The 17553-nt window shown below is 50.3% G+C and overlaps 1 protein-coding gene across 1 annotated transcript in view; it reads right to left on the minus strand.

The window, feature by feature from the left end:
* FSTL1 (follistatin like 1) overlaps nt 1–17553 on the minus strand; it is a 42209-nt gene that overhangs the window by 11251 nt on the left and 13405 nt on the right. The window contains exons 3-4 of the mRNA XM_067004127.1: nt 1964–2068; nt 743–872 (exon numbers count right to left, since the gene is read on the minus strand). Of these exons, the coding sequence (XP_066860228.1) occupies nt 743–872; nt 1964–2068 (235 nt within the window). The remainder of the gene's footprint in view (nt 1–742; nt 873–1963; nt 2069–17553) is intronic.

The raw sequence follows: 17553 nt of genomic DNA on the forward strand, positions 1-17553 counted from the left end.
CAGTGTAGGCTTCGGAGGTTTATCCTGAGAGTCTGACCTTTCCTCAGCAGGTAGGCTGAGAGAGCTGCCCGGCTGAAGCCACAGGCTCACCACAAGGCAGTCAGGAGCCTGCGGCAGGAGCAAGACATTGCCCTGCTCCTCTTGAGTGCCCCACTCCCAGGAACCCAGGGAGATGGTATGTCCAAGAGCCCACCACACCCAAAGTGTCAGGTAACTGAGTGCACTAGTGAGGGACAGCCGGACCTAAGGCCTCCAGCCACATTCTACCCATTTGCTCAGGGGCTCCATTTCAGCTCATGCCTCAGTCCCTAGTCATCGCCTGAAATTATGCTTGTCTCCAGCTCTATTGCAAGCATTCCTGTCCCTGGTCATTGACCTCGTTGATCCTGGCCTTGACCTGGGTACTGCCTTCTCACCTGGATTTCAGTCTTGCTGCATCACTACGGACCTGCCTGGTTATTTCTGGCCTGTGCCTGATCCTGGTTACCATCACAAGACCTGATCCTGACCTGATTTCATGGCTCAGCTTCAGACCTAGTTCATCACCACAAATGTGCCTGGTGATCTGGACTCTTGGTTGAGCCTGGCTACCATTCCCAGGCTTGCTCCAGGCTTTTACTTTGCTTGCAGGACAGGGTCCTGGCTCTTGAGGCCTCTGCCTTGCCTTGCTACCAGGCTGGGCTCCCAGCTCCCCCTCCCTTACACAGTAGCCATCCCTCACAGCCCCCTGACACAGGGTTACCTTTACAGTGTCCATCATAATCCACCTGGATCTTGGAGCCAGTGAGGCAGGCGTCACGGTGCAGCTCACAGTGGTTCAGGTACGTCTTGCCATTGCTGCCACACACAGGCCTCTTGTGAGGTTTACATTGCTGCAAGAGAGACAGAGAAGAGGGTGTTTTACCTGCCTCTTTGGGACAGCTAGAGGGAGCAGGCACATCCCAGGTTCAGCCCAGCCCAAAAGGCCTTTGAACCCTCCCATTGCCGCCCCAGAAAAAACCAAATGGGAAAATCTGTGATTCAAAGGCTTCCCTCCATCACCGCCCCAGTCACCAGCACCACAACAGGAGCCTCCCTGAAAGCAGAGCACAGCAGAGAAATCAGCACCCAGCATAAATACTGAGCATGGTCCTGCAGCCACAGACATGGCTCCTCTGCTTGCTCAGCTCTGCTACAGCTCCCTATGGACTCTGCTCCACCTTTCAGCCTCTGAATTTAGCACAAACCACCAGCCAAGAGCAGACAGCACAACCTCGAGCAGAGAGAGACTTCACCAGTGCCACCGTGCAGGGTGTAGACTTCTGTCTCGTGCTTCTTTCAGGCTGGCCAAGCCTGTCCAGATGCCTGCTAATGGAGCATTTCCCTCCGCAGTGCCCCGGCTGGCCCCGTCTGAGCTGCAGGCTCTGAGGGAGGCCGGAGCAGCGAGCCCATGCCCAGGAGCCAGGCAGGAATGGTTTGAAAGCACGGAGCAGAGCGGAGCAGGGAGACACTCTGTCTCTACAGCTGGGAAAGGCTCTTCTAATCATCTCCAGCTCCCTGCCGGAGGAAGCTATTCATGCTCACAACACTCCACCGCAATTATTTCCATTTTACAAAGGCTGATTTTTTAGTAGGGTGCTTGTAACCTCCTCAAACAAGACCCCAGGGAGGGAGGGCCGTCTTGCAGCTTGCAGACCACTCCTTCAGTGCCCTCCACAGCCAGCTGCATATCAATACCCTACTGGGCTTTCCCAGCAAAAGACCCCCAGCCAAGTCTCCCATGTGTGTAAAGGCTCGAGGCGGCTGTGTGAGCAGCACAGCTGCGAGCCCCGGACAATGTACACACCGCAGGGACAGGCCCTGCTGTTTGAAGAACCGCTGTGCATTTGCAGCTGCTCCAGAACAGCCCTCAGGACCCCACCAGCGGCTGTAGCCCAGCCCTAAGGGGGCAGGTGGCGATGCAGGAGCTGCTCTGCCCCCCTACCTCAATGCAGAGGCAGGTCGGGTCTCCCTTCTCCGTCACTGCACATTCCCGCCCGGCTCCGCAGAAGACGTTGGCACAGATTTTAGATTTGCTCCTCGGCTCTTCCTGAAAGACACAAAGAAAGAGACACAAAATACATCAAGTCACCCGAACCAGCAGCAGCAGCCCTTGACACAGCTTAAAAAAATTAATACATTTAGCTTCTAGGCTGGAGCACAGAGCACCAAGCTGGCAAGGCGCAGATGACAGAGCAAGACAGACATGACTGCAGTAGATGGACAGCTCAGACAATAACCAGAAGCAGACAAAGGAGCCAGGGTTACAGCCCCAGCAATAGAAGGTTTCCTCGAGGTCATTCCCTGAAAATCACCTAGGAGAACCGGAGCAAACACAAGCAAAAGAAAATCTAGTGTAAGTGGCGAGAGTAATTCCTCGAAGTCAAGGACTGCTGCCTTCATATTATTTCATGGAGGGTAGGCAGCAGAAATGTCTTTGCTTCATACGTTTAAGAAGAAGGTGAATATAACCCCAGAGAAAGGTATGACACCAAACAGAAGGAAGAAATCGCCATCAGGCATCAGATAATGCCCCTGTCACAAAAAAACTTCACAAAACTACACGACCCATTATCTTGCCTCCACTGGTCAAGCCTAAATGCTTCAAAGGAAGAAGCACTGTCATGGATAATTACACAGTAACCTTCTCACTGAGAAAATTTCTTCCTGGTCCCTGACAGCTAGCTGTTGACCTATGCCCTGCAGCACAATTTTTACGCTTTACAATTTTCTCTTAGCTAAAGTCATCATAAATATTCCTGTTGTTCACGTCATTGTCAAATCCCTTTTCTTTTTTATTTTAATTTTTTTTTTTGTTGAGTCCCACTGCATTCTCAAACAGTTGACAGCTATCAGGGACAATTTCCACAGGTTAATCACGTTTTCAAAAAAAACTCCATTTGCTTTCACCAGTTTAAGGTCTCTTTTTTCTTAGACTCTTAGAAGAGAAGACCAGGGCTTCTGACTTTGAGACCCTGGTTTAATTCCTTGGTTTGCCGTTAATTTTTTTTGTGACCCTCGCTTCATCTGACAATTTCCACTTAGAAGTCAAAGACTTCTTACCTCCCCATCCGAGTATTATTCTTTGTCTCTGCTCATTTGTGCTGTCTCTGTAGCTCCACCATATACTTTTGCACGTAGGTGATCAAAAAGGAGCAGAATCTGCCTGAGGAGCATTATTGATACATATAATGACAAATGCTGAGCACATTTTTTTTTCTTTTCTTTTTTTTCTACTTTTGCTTCTTTGCCACAATTTCACAGCTAGTTGCTGTCTTTATTGAACAGCCCCCAGTGAGAGCAGAGCATTTTCTCAATGACCTTGCCCTGGTCTTCAGCATACTTTGCCTGATGGCCTGCTCTGGATTGTTTTTATTGTATGAAATCTCTTCTCTGAGATCTCAAGAGTCTTCTCAGCAGCCCAGGCCGCACTGGAGAAACACTACCTGCCGTCCTTCTGACGGGAGCAAAAAGCTTTTCTGCTATCAACAATGTCTGCAGCGCTTTTTCCTCTTTTGGTATCACCGCGCGGAAATCTGTAAAACGACTCCAACTCTCGTAAAACGCTCCGTGTGGTTTGCTGTAAAATCAAGGCTTCGCATCTTCATAATGCCTGATATGCCAGGAAATCAAAGCACTCTAGAGCAGTAACAACGAAAGCTCCTCGGAGGGGCAATCCGATGCATTATACAGGCCTGAGCACTACACAGATAAGGCAAAACCAAAGGGCAACACGGTGATGCCTGGGGTTGCAAGCCTTGCCCCGTCTCCTGACTCCCAAACCTCTCTCCTTCCTGTGGTGGGACTGGGAAGGAGAGACGTTATGTCGTGCTGCAACATCCAAAGAGAGGGCTGGGCACTGAGAAAGCATTCGGCTCGTGCATTTCATCCCGCTACCCAAGCGTGTCTCTGTGCTAAATGGCTTTTGCAGAGGCGCCAGGGGAGCCGGTCCCGTGCACGCTGGAGGGAGCACAGGGCCAGGCAGTCTGTCACCTCCAGCCGTCTGTGCCGCCGGCTCTGGCAGCACGTTTCTCCCACTGCTCTCGTTTGGGACTAATGAGCAAACCTGACCTAATTCCTGCAGCAGCTCCCTGGACTCTCCAACACACTGGTGTGACGGGGCGGAAATTTGGCAGCAGTGCAAACAGAACAGATCAGCACGAAACAAGCAAGCACCCCCAATGTAAACAGACGGTGAGATGAACCCCAAAATTTCTCTTTCTTAGGGATATTGCTTCAGGGAATCTGCAGGCTCTGCAAGAAACCTGGGACAAATTGCTCTTAAGACCCATTTTATTTTCAATTGTCAGAGAGAAGCTCAGTGCACACAGGGCTTGAACCATGCCTGATCCCAAGTTTAGCTCTGGGATCAAACCTACCTCCCAGGACACCATTAGTTAGGATGACACAGGGGGCTGCGGAGTGCTCCATATCATCTGCTCTGGAAGGAAGCCCCCACCAGGGGTTGCTGAAGCCATCACCTCAGGACCCAGCTGCACCCTTCCTCAGGTCTGGTGCTATCCAAAAGGGCACCCTCTGGAGCCACCACCACGTCCAAGAGCTTCCCTGCCCTTGCTCCTGGGAGGTACATGGTACACGTCCTGTGGCTCAGACCAGCAGAGACGTCCACGGGCAGCTCAGAAGGCCTGGAAACGGGCTGTCCCCAAGTTAGTTAGTTAAAGAGGAAATGAAAAGAGGTCGGGTTTGTGTGGCAAAGCCTTGACCAGCGCTGGATTCCTCAGGGGACTGCGACCAGACACACGTGACAACATCCCCCACGCCGACAACATCCTACATGAAAGGTGTCAGCATGAGGCCTGCACTGGATGTAAACGGGCCCGGAGCCATTAAAACTTCAGGATTAAAACTCTTACTGCTCCCCCAGATCCCGAAGCCCTTCCGTGAGCAGGAGAACTAACGAGGCCCAGCTCCCAGCAGCTCTCTGCACGGCTTGTCAGCTAGCTACATGGCAGCTCGTGACCTCCCTCCTCCGGGTGGTTATCCGCAGGCCCCCCTCATTAAGCCAGTCACCCGGGGTCACGAAACCAGCTGGATCCCATCATCTTGGAGGCCTCGACCAGCTGAGGCAGAAACCGGCTGATGGATTCAGGAATCCCTGCGTCCATCGCATCAGGGCATGGAGAGGGCGAGCGGCCGAGGCTCCAGCAGAGCTCTGAGATAAGAGGGGCCCATCGGGTCGGTGAGCTCAGCACGGGGCCGGGGAAAAGGCAACATCGCTGGTGGCAATGTTGTCTGCGGCTCTGTCAGGGAGACAAAGGCATCTGACATACCGCTGACACAAACCAGGCTGCCTTGCAGAGGCCGGGGAGGTGGCGCAGAGCTCTGCCTCCCCGTGTCCCAGCTGGGTTCGTGCCCGGCCCCGTGCCTGCACAGGAGGGCTGCTTCTCCGCCTCGGCTCCCCTGGGTGACCGGCCACGTGTCACAGGAGGTCCTCAAGCACACCCAGATGCGGTGCAAGCTGCATGGCAGGGACAGCAGCCCTAGCACAGCACCCAGGGCTTTCTGGTGTCCCACAGCGAGCAGGCAGGAGCTGGTGCCCACAAGGAAAGGGATGCAGTGACTGGAGGAAGGAGGCTTTTCTCCCCGTAACCTAATGAAGAGGGGAAAGCCATCTGCCAAACAGCTGATTTCTCTTGCAGCGAGATGCTGCTAGCAGCGAGGGAGCCAGGCACACCTCTCGCAGGGGCTCCTCCGCGCTAGGGCTCTGTTTTCCCTTTTAAGCTTGAAGGAATGCCTCTGCTCTGGCCCCTGCAACCTCATATTTTCCATCACAAGGCAATGACCGGTGAGGCCCCGTAAGGGGAACAATGACACGAGAGTCTGTGGAAGAGGAAATCTCGATCGCAAACAAGTCTGGAAAATGGCTGCTACGAGGCAGGGAGGTTGAGCCTGGCAGCTCCCTTGCTGCTGCAGCCTCGCTCTGCCGCTCACCCTAAAAACCCCTTCGCAGTCACGGCCTCGAAAACGTCACGGCCAAATAAATCCGCGCTGCCTCCTAGCACTCCTCCCTCCGCCTGCAGGAGGCCAGGGGCTGCTTCGTGCATGCCAGGCCAGCTGGAGGGACGTCAGCTCTCAGCGGGAGGAATCCTGTTAATTGCTTTCTTTTGGGACAGGAAAAAGCAACAAAAAAAAGACGCCTGTGCACCGGGAAGGATCTTGGTGCACAGCAAAGATTCCCAATGAAGTTAAACTCACAGGGGCTGCAGGATGAGATTGGCACCATCATCCGACTGGCCCAAGGGTGCGATTTGCTCATGAACAAGGCCAGGTCCAGGGCCAGGACACCTATGCAATCTGAAATACAAGTCACGGTCCCTGGTGGAGCATGAGTCTCCTTCCCAGACCCCCGGTGCCCTGGGCCAGGCTCTGTTTCACTACAGCTGGTCTTCTGGGAACTGCAGTCCTCCATCCCGTTTTGTTGTGGCCAGCATTAACTGAATTTCAGCAGGAGGACAGGCGGAGACTCCATACCCTGGGCAGTGCTTCCAAGCCCACAGAGCCCAGCACCACAGCCCTGACACCATCTGCCCCATTTTGGGGTGCCGATTTCCCACTCTCAGAGGCTCTGCAGATATTCCTGATCCTGCCGGTAAGTTTTGTCGCCCATTCCTCTGGCCAGCTGGGATGATCTCTCCAGAACGATTTATTTCTGAACGGGACCCAAATCTGCCACATTTCTTGGCCACCACCTGGCTCCAAATGGAGGGCGGGGAAGAATGAGCTGAGCAGTTGGAGGCAAGCTAGGATTTACAGCCCTATGGCATCTCCTCACCTCTTCCAGTAACTGGAAGCACAAGAGGAGCACGGAGAGCAGGAGACGCTGAGATTTACTAGCAGCCTCCGGCTTCTTGCACAAGAAACCTCAGGTTTTTTGTTCCCATCACGAATGCAACGGACCCGATGATCCGCCTTCCCAGCTCTGCGCCTTGGTCCTTCTTTACACCCCTTCCACTGCAGCACGTTGCAAAAAAGCAGTGGAAACTGCTATGCAACTGGAAGGAAGCACTGAGTCAGCCTCGGTGTGGGAAGGAGAGCGAGAACAGGACTGGGCACGGGCCAGTCGTGCACTTCCTAGCCTTGCTCAAGGACTTGCTCAGCTCCTTGCTGAGGCAGAGCAGCCTCGGGGCTGCTCCACCCAGCGGCTCTGCTGGAGGCTGCCGAGAAGACAGGGCTCCCTGCCATGGCCATTCCCCGGCTTCAAAGCTTCTTTATCATGGGGAAGGTCCTGAGATCCTATTTATTCATTGGGAACAGCAAGGAAGGGTCAGAACAAGCCCTAATATTAGGCATCACTCAGTCTAAACAACTTGCCTTTGCCCGTGGTCTTGAGAGAGCATCCCCTTCGTGAAACCATATGCTCAGGATCTGTTATCAAACTAGAAGGAAAATCTGACCATACAAGTGGGGTAAAACAAACCCACAAGAGCAGAGAAGTTCGGGAAGGCTTGGGAACTAGCCTGGATAAGCCTATCTTATCTGCAGTACTTCTGCCAAAAAGGCACAGCTCCATCAAAGGTTAAACTGTGCCCCTGTAGCCAGAGGGAGCTGAAGGCAAGTCTGCCAAGGCTTTGCTGTCTTACAACCTCCAAAATGCAAACTGGGGTTTCAGGAGGCGGGCAAAGAAAGCTCTCCAGGTTCTCGTAACCTCAGCTTTTACTACTGAAGACCTGACAACTGGCAGCGGACTGTGTGTGACTGCTCTTGGAAGGAGGAGAGGAAAAACACTGCGGTGAAAGCTAAGTGAAAATCCTTGCTACAAGAGGAACACGGGGAGGGCTGTGCAAGCACACAAGCCACAGGGCGAGATGTGCACGCGCTTTTTTGGGCTCTCAGAAACATCACATTGGTAACAAGCAAATCCCATCAAACCGGAGGGCGGTATCCCTGCAGCCCCACAGCGGGACCACAGCACAGGGACATCGGGGACATTTCAAGCTGCTGCTGCCCCTGCAATCCCCCAGAAAGCACCCAGACCTGGCTCCAGCCCCTAAAACCTCCCTGTGCAGAGCTAACACTGCTTCTCGCTGCCCTAAGAGCCTTCCCTCTGCCACTGGCAAAGTGCTGCGGGTCTGGGAGACTTCCAACATCTTCCCGCTCGCTCTAACCATGGCAGCTGCTGTGGCTGAAAGGCAAGAAGGAAACTTCCACAGTATGAGGTCTGCCCTGAGGACGGGTGAGCCGCAACACCCTTCTTTTCCCAAATGAGAGCTCCCCTCATCATCCTGAGGCTGCAGCGCCGTGCTGAAAGCAGAGCCTCGCCAGCATTTGCAGCCCAAAGGCAACTCTGATAAAGAAGCAAGAGAAGCGATTATTGATTTCCTTTAATTCCTAAGTAAGGCTGGGCAATGTTTTTCAGGCAGGGAGCTGATCCACTGGAAGATGCAATTTGAGGCTGACCAAAACTATTTGCAAATTTGTACCTACTTCGGGCAACAGTTTTGATCCCCAAATTATTTCCAAAGTGAACTATTTTCCCTTTTTTTTAAATTTTGAAATGTATTTCACAAAGTATTTTATGCAAACTTAAAGGTTAAAGAAAGCAAAATAAAAATATTTTTGGTGTGATTTAACAACTTTTTGTTTTGTCAGTTCTGTTTTTTTTTTGTTGAGAATAAAAGAAGAATTTCAGCTGATCTGAAACGAAATTTTTGTTTCGACTCTTTGACTCAGCTAAGGAATTAAAAAGAAGAGACAATTATTCCTATGGCTTTATTCCTAAAACATCACTGCTTGGTGTCTAAATCAACCTATTCTTCTCGCTCTTTCATCTCCTTCCATCTGGCCCTTCGTGACAGTGTCTGGAAATAACGAAGAACTGTTGCAGACATCCCTCTCCCCACTCCCTGCCATCATGGAATTTGTTCCTGTCTAGCTGGGAAGATTGTTGGTGCTGACTCCCATGGCTCGACTCTGAAAAAACAAACAAACAGAAAGACAAAGCCCCAGCTCCCTTTGGTGGTTACGATAACCCAAATAGATGTTGCTTCGGGGAAAGCATCCTTTCCTCTGAGTCACTCCAGCAAAGCAAGCAGCGCTGATTTTATGAGGCAGCTCTCAGCCAGAATTTTACCGGGGAAACACCCTTCTTCACCCCGCTCTGCTCAGCCCCTCTCCAATGCTCAGCGCCATCCCTTCGCTCCCCGTCCCCCAGACACCAGAGGAGCCTTTTCCTATCTCAGTTTTGGTAATGACCCAAGCACGCGCTCTCCGCACCTCCCGGAGCCCCTGCTCCTGGAAGAGAGATCGCCGCTTGAACCGCCTCCAAAAGCGCAAGTTCTTCTCTAGTGCTTTTTGAACTCGTCCCAGGATGTTTTGCTTTCTGCCCCGTGGCCTGGCCAGGCTGTGTTTTGGAGACAAAAAGCCATGAGCATGCACAGGCTCCAGCATCCTCATGCATTCCTGGCTCGCTGGCTTTCCTCGAAAACGCTGCGGGTGCCCACCTGGGTGCGGAGCTAGCTCTGTGCCCAGCAAACATACCAGCCCACCTTCGCACCACTGCTGCGGCGAGGTGTTCCCAGCAAAGGTGCTCCTGGCAATAAACTCAGCTCTCTGATGCGTCTCTGCTACACCACCTGTCCTGCTGCCTGCTGGCTGCTTAATTTCTCTTCTCGAGTGTCAGACCTTGGTCATTAGCGCTGAACTTCCTCCAGCTGCTGGCAGCTCTAGTTGCTCCAAGGTGTCAAGCTGAAAACTGTTTTTCCCCCTCGATTAGTTTTCGGTTTTCTTAATGGTGTTTGGCGGTCGTGGTCTTAGAATCCTTTTAGTTTTACGTAATAATTTGGGTTTTGGCTCTTTGGGTCAAAAGGAAACTTAACAGGATTTCCACTGTTTTTTAGTGATGATACTTGGACGACAAGCATGTGTTCTCTCAAAGGAGTCGGGAATAAAAACGTTCTCCTTACCCTCTTTCCCAAGAGGCTCGTCTTATTGCTCTCCAGCAACGCTCTCCACCACAAACACTTGCCTTTGGGTGACACAGTCATTGCAGAGCTCCCAGCAGGATCACACACGTGTAGGAAGCACACAAGGCAGGGAGGCACCTCTTGAGTCATCCTCCATCTCCATGCTGTCAGTGGCCCCTCTAAATACAACTCCATTTATACAACGCCAAACAAAGGATGTTAATTTTGCCTTTCTGACGCTCATTGAAAGCCTGCTCTCAAAACCCTCTAACAGCTATGAGCTTTCCTCTAATGCCAAGACTTATTGCACTCACGGCCAACTTTTACCTATTTATTCATATACTAATTCTATGCTTAATCATGAACAACACATTTACCTCCCTGGCATTTCATACCCCAATCCTGCCCAGCATAAGGGTGGAAAATATATGGTAATAACAGATGTCTTTCTTAATAAGTAATGGTCTTTTATAAAAGTAGTCTGTGTTTTGACTGCTATCAATAACATTTTTAAAGAAACAGGGGACAGAAAAATCCTCCATTGCAATGGAAATCTGGGGGCTGGCCAAATCAGGGGTGAAAATATGCTGCCTAACCCCATTTTCCATCCAGAAGACGGCAAAGAAAAATTTCAAAATGGCATTCAATATTTTTGTTACAATGCAAGCTTGGCTAAGATAACAATCAGGAAGATAAGTCACATCTGCCAAATTCATGTTTCTTCCAGGGAAAAAGAATCCCTCATACAACGAGATGTGACATGCAAGGAAAGGGATGGAGAAGGAAAGCAGAATGGATTTGCTCTTTGGTTACACCTGTCTGGGAATGAGCAGAAAGACGTCTCCTTGCCCGACCAGCTCACATCTGGCTCACTCGCTTCATTCCCCTCTCTGAAAGGGAGAAGCTAAAGCTCCCAGAAACGAAGCACTGAACACGTGCGGGGACCTGGCCCCAAGCAGCCAGTAGCCTTCAGCAAACCCTTTGCCTCCCTCGGCATCCTCATCTGAAGGCAGCAGATCTCACCCAGCTGTCCTCGCCCCACTGGAAATGATCCCTTCAGGACAAAGTTGAGGTCCCGTCCGGGAATGCAGGAGGGATGCAGAGGATGGACTGGAGCGGGAGGGAGGGAGCCTGCGTTGCTGCCTCTCCACTGCTATCTGCTCGCTCCATAAATAATGGACTTCTGTCTCCAGGGTTGCTGATCAGCTCTAAATGCCCTCAAAGAAAGCAAACAGCACAATAAGAAAGCCCAGAAACAAATCCATTTCATAATAAATTCATTTTGTTTTCACTCCGTTTTTCTTGCTAGTAAAAAATTTAGGTTAAGCTAAGCACTTTCTTTTCCCAGCAATCTCTGCTTGCTGTTGGCTAATGCAACAGAAAGTTCTGCTTTCGACAGTATAATGGCTCTGTTATGAAGAAAATACAATTATATTATTTCCCAAGACGAATTCCACAGTATTAAATGTCTGAGCAATGCAGCATTGTCTTTGAAGCTGTTGGTGTAGGAATTTTACATGGGGAGATAGGAAGACGAGAGGAGCTTTCACAGGAGATATATTTTTCTGCACATATCTTCACTGCTCAGAAATGGAGAGGAGATTTAGAACCAGGGCCACAACCTGTACCCTGGATAACTGGGTTATGCAAGCTTTTGTTTCTGCACTACTTGCAGTTGTGCCCCAGTGTCACTGCTAACTAGAAGTTGTACCCATCCAAAGGCTCCTCGATGGCACGCATGAAATGGCCTCGGTGTCAGTTCATCTCAGTGCTGGTGTTTATAATAAATTCATCAGCAATAACTTAGACTACTAATCAGGGAGTAAGGAGCAAGAGTTGAGTTCAGAGTACTAAAGGGAATGAATTTAAAGCAGATCGCCAAGATTCGACAGGTATTTCAATAATCCCCCATGTCCAGGCTAATCCCAGCAAAGCTATCTGAAGTTCAGCTGGTGACAGCAATACCCCCAGGCAGATGGAGAAGCCACGAAATGTCTGACTGAAAGCATCCTGAACACCACACAGACAGAGAAAATTGGGGGAACGCAGCCATTCTGGGAATCGACTGCCTGTGCTGTAAAGGTGTCCCCCTGCCCCGTTACAGGTGGAAGGGGTAGCACCCAATGCTGAAAAACAGCCTGACACTTCCCCTGATGAAACCACCTTTTCCACTGCTGATAACTTTGCTGGCACTGAACTGCTCAGGTTGAAATTTTCCATCCCAGGTGTTCGCCTCAGGCTGACTTTTCCTTTTTTCAAGTGTCAACAGGAAAAGGTCAGTGGTTTCAGAGAACATGATTAAGTTATTTTGTCCGTGCTCGAGGAATTGTTAAAGTTGTTTTGCTAAGAATGCAGAGCAATCCTCTGCCACTGCAAGAGCCTGGATCTGGCAGGGGAGTCACCCTGGTACCTCTTGCTTGCAAAAAGAGGTAAGTCTGTAGCGTGTGAGTATGGAAATTACCAGTTTGCATGCGCTCAGTCGCCGTTCTAGAGCCTGATAACTCCACTTCTGAATCTTTAGTCGCTGTTAAGAATAATCCTTCCCCTTACAGCTTGCAGGTCCTGATCACACTGCCTGAACCCACCCTAGCTCTCTTGTGTGATTGCAGGGACTGAAGCAGGATTTTACAGGCTTGGGGTAGGGCGAGGAGCAATGAAATGAAAAGCAGGGGGACCACTTCACCTTCTACATGCACTCCTGCAGGTCACTGTCCATTACATCCAACTCAGAGCCTGGATGCGCACCAGTGTGAACGAGGTGTGCAGGGACCACAGACCCTTTGCCTGTGAAGGTGGCTGTATCTCTTCCCTTATTACTGCTGATCCGCTGGAGAAACTGCTGCCCCTCTCAGGCACTCAGCAAGCAAGCATCTGGATCTACGAGCCAAGAGTGTGGGTGGCTCCTGCCTCGCTGCTGACCTTCCTCTGTTGTTTTTTATTTTGTTTTGGAAGAGAAGCATAGCATTATGCTCTTGTTAGGGGCATGGACTCAGCGGTTGCAGCCACATCTCTACAAGGAGCATGAAGACTATTGGAGGTGACGGCTTCATTTGCTTGTTTTTGTCCACAGTAAGAGAGATGTAATAACTCTTAATGTAAGGCTTGATGGCAGCTTAAGTAATTAACCAGCAAGTGCTCTAATGGGCTGAGACAGATGATGCAGCAGAAGGCAAAATGTAATTACAAATACTCTGCACCACAAAGGCGAGCAGGGCTGAGAAACGTCGAACCAGCCTCAGCCAGAGCTCAGCACCGCTGGTCCCAGGTCTCCTCTCTCCCCGTGGCTGCCTTGGCAGCACAGCACCCCCTGCAGCACTCGCTCCTGGAGGGTCTGAGGCCATCCTGGGCAGCCAGCTCTTGCACAAAGCACTGCCTCCAAGTGCCATTTGCCCTGGTCACCCAAGCAGCAGTTGCCCAAGCGGCACGTATCTCCCAGCAGAAATAAATTTTTCATGGCACCTGGAGCTGCAGCTCAGTGGATTTATGCCCTGGAGCTCTGCAACGTGGGATGGGGGGCAGCCAAGGCGAAAGAAAGGTAATGGAGCAAGACAAAATGGCAAGGCAGTGGCTCACACAGAAGTAAACGGTACCTGCACAGCAGCCGTTCCTTCCTGAGCAGCGAAGGTGATTGTGCTAGACCTTGGGAAACGTCCCAGAAACTTGAAAGTTTATAGCAGCAGCAGAAGCCAAAATCTCCCCACAGACAACAGATCTCCAGTTGCCAAAGCCAATTAAGTTGGCTTGGGGACAGGTTATTTCCATGGGATTTTTTGCTTGTTCATTTAATTTTTTTGGTATGTTTTCCCGACTACCAAGAAGCCAGATGTCAGGGAGCTCTGTTAGGCCCCTCTCAGAGGGAGTATCTGAGATGTGGCTTGCAAGCACTTGTAGCTCTACCGATGCTTCCAGCCATTGGGGTTCCCTGTGTACTGCCTTAAATCTGAGGTGACCTCGAGCACTTCAGGTTGGCTTCCTGGCCTCCCTGGCACCACGTTGTAGAAGACTTATGCCCTCCTATTTGCCTCTCGTATCCATGCCCACACGCCTCCCTCCAACCTCCTTCCTCGAAGAGGAAATTGTCAGAGCTGCTCTGGTTCTTCTGCCAGGGCTGTATTTCCCCCCAGACAGCCTGGCATTTAGAGATGCTGAAAAGGCTTAGAAACCATGGAAGGGAAACAAAAGCCTTCAACCTCTCTGGAAACCCACAGCATCAGCCTAACACCACCTGACAAATCCTTCCTGCACTGGGGCACTCGGCTCCACGAGAAGATGGCGGTGGCCCGGTCCTCCTCCACACCGGCGCTGCAGAAATGGCTGGGCTGATGTTTCGCTACGGATCCCCTCGTTTGGGGAACCGTACAGACACCAGGCAGGCTGGAAACTCGGTGTTGTAAACGCCTTATGTCAAAACTAAATCAAAGACAGGGGGAGCGCACTGACTGTGGATGTATTTTAAGTTAAACAAGCATAAAATATTTGGCGCGCTTCCCTTGCTTAATGTAGTATAAACAACGTCGGTATTCGGCGGAGAAAGTTTCCCGGTTAATGAACGTGACGAGTAAGCGGGCAAGAAGGCCACGCAATTTTTGCCTTTCCCGTTAAGAGCAGGACAGCCCCAGCTGGTGCAGCGTGGGCAGCCAAGTCTGTGCACCTCAGCAGGAGGCTCCGCGGCCGGGGCTGGGAGGAGAAGCCCCAGTGAGACCATACGTCGTCCCTGGACGCTGCGGGAGAACAAGTGGATTCTTGCCATTACTTCCAGAGGGAAAAATGAACTCCCGTAGCCATAAAACTGAAGCAGACTAAGGGCTTCAGAAGGCAGCCTCTGGCACATCCAAGTGCAGCAGCTGAAGACATTAGCTTTCACAGCTGTCTGCCAGCCCTGGCTGTCCACCTGGCCGGCCAGCCAGAATTTATTGCTCCCCTAATAAAGTCAGCAGAAAGAAACACGCTTGTGCCTCAGCCACTACAGTTCACAGCCCAAGGTATCAGACTGAGCTGCTGACAACCGCCGGTTTTCAGCAAGACTGCAGACTCGCAGCCACACATCCAAGGAGGGGAAGAACAGAACAAAATGTCTCCCTAGCAGCTTAGGAGAGACTTGGATGAAAACAGGTACACGAAAGGGCTGAAGAAGTTAAGGAAGATGCTTCTTCTCCAGAAGGCGCTGCCGTGCCTCTCTTCTGACTCCTCTGCTGTTTGAGAGGCTGCTTTGGCTGCCTACTGCTCGCTCCAGGGAGAGGAAGCCACGGGTGCAGAAGATAAAACCAGGTCTGCAGGAGTTACCACGACCGATCACGTCCCCGCTAGCCCAGAGGCCCCTGTAAGAACTGGAGCATCTTCCATCAGCTCCAGCCAGAGCCACCTATAACACAGCCAAGAGTTTTCCTGACCCTAAGTCAGCCCTCTGCAGGGCTGGGCTCCAGGAGCGATGTGCCTGAATGCAGGAATGGTCTATTTTTATAATTCCTAATGTAACCAGACCCTCTTCCCCTATGCAGAGGAGAGATTTCAGTGGTAAAATGGTGTGAGTCGGAAAAAAATTATGATAGCAAACTCAGAAGGGACAATGGCTTTTCTTTTTCAACAGAGATTTAAGAAAACCCAGGAAATTCACACACCCAAAGCATTTATTAAAATGTGTTCCTAGAGCTGGGCTTTGACTCAAGCACACCAGGAAATCAATGGTAGTCTTTGAATACTGAGAACAAATTGCTTAAGTATGTGCAGACATTATTCTTATGCACTTGATGTTATGCTTGCCATGCTGAACAGCTACGCTAGATGCTACTCGTACAAACGTATAGGCTGCAGGAAATAAATATAATGCAATCTGTTTCCCCCCACAATGATTTTAGAAGTAGCATGTGATATTATAATAATGTACCAAGCCATGATAAACAGATATAGGGTTCTGCAAGCCGCCTTGAGGTTTTGCATTATTGGAAATCTAATGTTGTGCAACGAAAGGTTTGGTAACACAACACTGCATTTCAATTTTTGATTATCTTGGTTTGTTTTTCCGAGAAAATAAACCTTACTTTTTGGATCTCCAATAATCTGGGCTAGCTTAGTTTGAAATAAAAATGAAAAACAAACAAAAACACCCCTACCCAAAGACGCACAGAAACCTCCTTGTTGTAGGTCTTACAGGTCTCCCAGGATAAAAGTTGCCAAGCTTGCCACAGTCTTTCTCTGCCCAATGCCCAGACCCTGTGAAGCTGTAGAGGTTTCAAGGTGCATCTAGCATGCTGACAGGTGAGATGTACCTGTAAGATACCAGCTCTAAAAAGTTATCCCACTGAGCTGAAAGAACAGCACGCACGTACTCCTTTATCCCATGGCAAAAGCAAGGTACTGTAAATAATTTTAGCCCGCAATGAACAACTCACTGGAATTCACAACATTTTTATGACAGCCTACGCCAATCTAGCTGTTGGCTGCAAGTCCTTCCTTTCCCTCTAAGTGCTTTAGCACTTATAAGACTTGAGTCATTTCAGCGTGCTAACCCAGAAGAAAACAGCCCTGACCAAAGAGGGACCAAGTGTCATACAGTGAACATGAGTGGGAATCACATGCGTGCTGATCTGCAGCAGCTTTTCGCTCATGGGGACTTGACATTGATTCTCACCTTCCGTATGAACCATCAAATCCTTACCCATACCAAGTGCAAGAGCAAGTAACACTTGGCACCCTTGGCTCCATGAAACATGTGCATAAAGACAGATTATTTCCAGCCTCTGAGAAGGGACTTGAACGTGAGAAGCCTTTAGCATCACAGCCAGCAGCATCAAGTCCAGGGTGCAGAAACAGATTTAAATCAAGTATCCATAAGAGACACTGCTTTTGCCTTCTCTCTAAAAGCAAACGCTCGCTGAACAGCAAAGAGAGCCAAAAGGTGGTGAAGCAGCTACTGGCATGTCACTGCTTACTGCTTCCTCCATCGCAGTAAACCTAACCCAAATTCACGTTGTCAATCCACATATTCAGGGTACGCTTTGTGGCCTGTCCAGTCACCCCTGCTTTGTGGTGGCGATTTCAGCCGAAAGGTGGAGCAGGCATCCATGGTCACTCAGCACCTCAGCTGCCTGACTCTAATCCTCTAAAAAAATCCAAGTCTTTTGTTACAGCAAACACAAGGCTTTCAGCAACCTCATATCCTCTGAAACACCAAGATGTCAGCTCAGTTCTACGATACTGACCCTGCTCCTCCGGTCACATCAATGTCCCATTAAACCTTGTCGTTTCTTCCCCTCCTCATATGCCACCAAACACACAAAGCAACGCTCCGTGAGACACGTGCTCTACTTCTATATGCTCCATGCATGGAATTTACTGCACTTCTTCATCTTGCCTGGGTCTTGTACCTTCATCTCAGCCAAGATATTGTAATTTGTAATTTCCCCCCTCCCCCTTCCCTGTTAGAAACCATGCAACTGCAGCGGGATCAGACTACACTAACACCGGGACAGCAGCCAGCAGTACGCGGTGTGCCTGACTTTTAACAGCTAAATCCCATCAAAAATAATGATGCAAATACAGGCACTTCTCCCTGAGACAACCTAATGCTTTCAGCAAACTCTTAGAAACACATAATGCTGCTGGATGGGACTGA

This window comes from Anser cygnoides, chromosome 1 (genome assembly GCF_040182565.1).
Source record: "Anser cygnoides isolate HZ-2024a breed goose chromosome 1, Taihu_goose_T2T_genome, whole genome shotgun sequence".
NCBI lineage: Eukaryota > Metazoa > Chordata > Aves > Anseriformes > Anatidae > Anser > Anser cygnoides.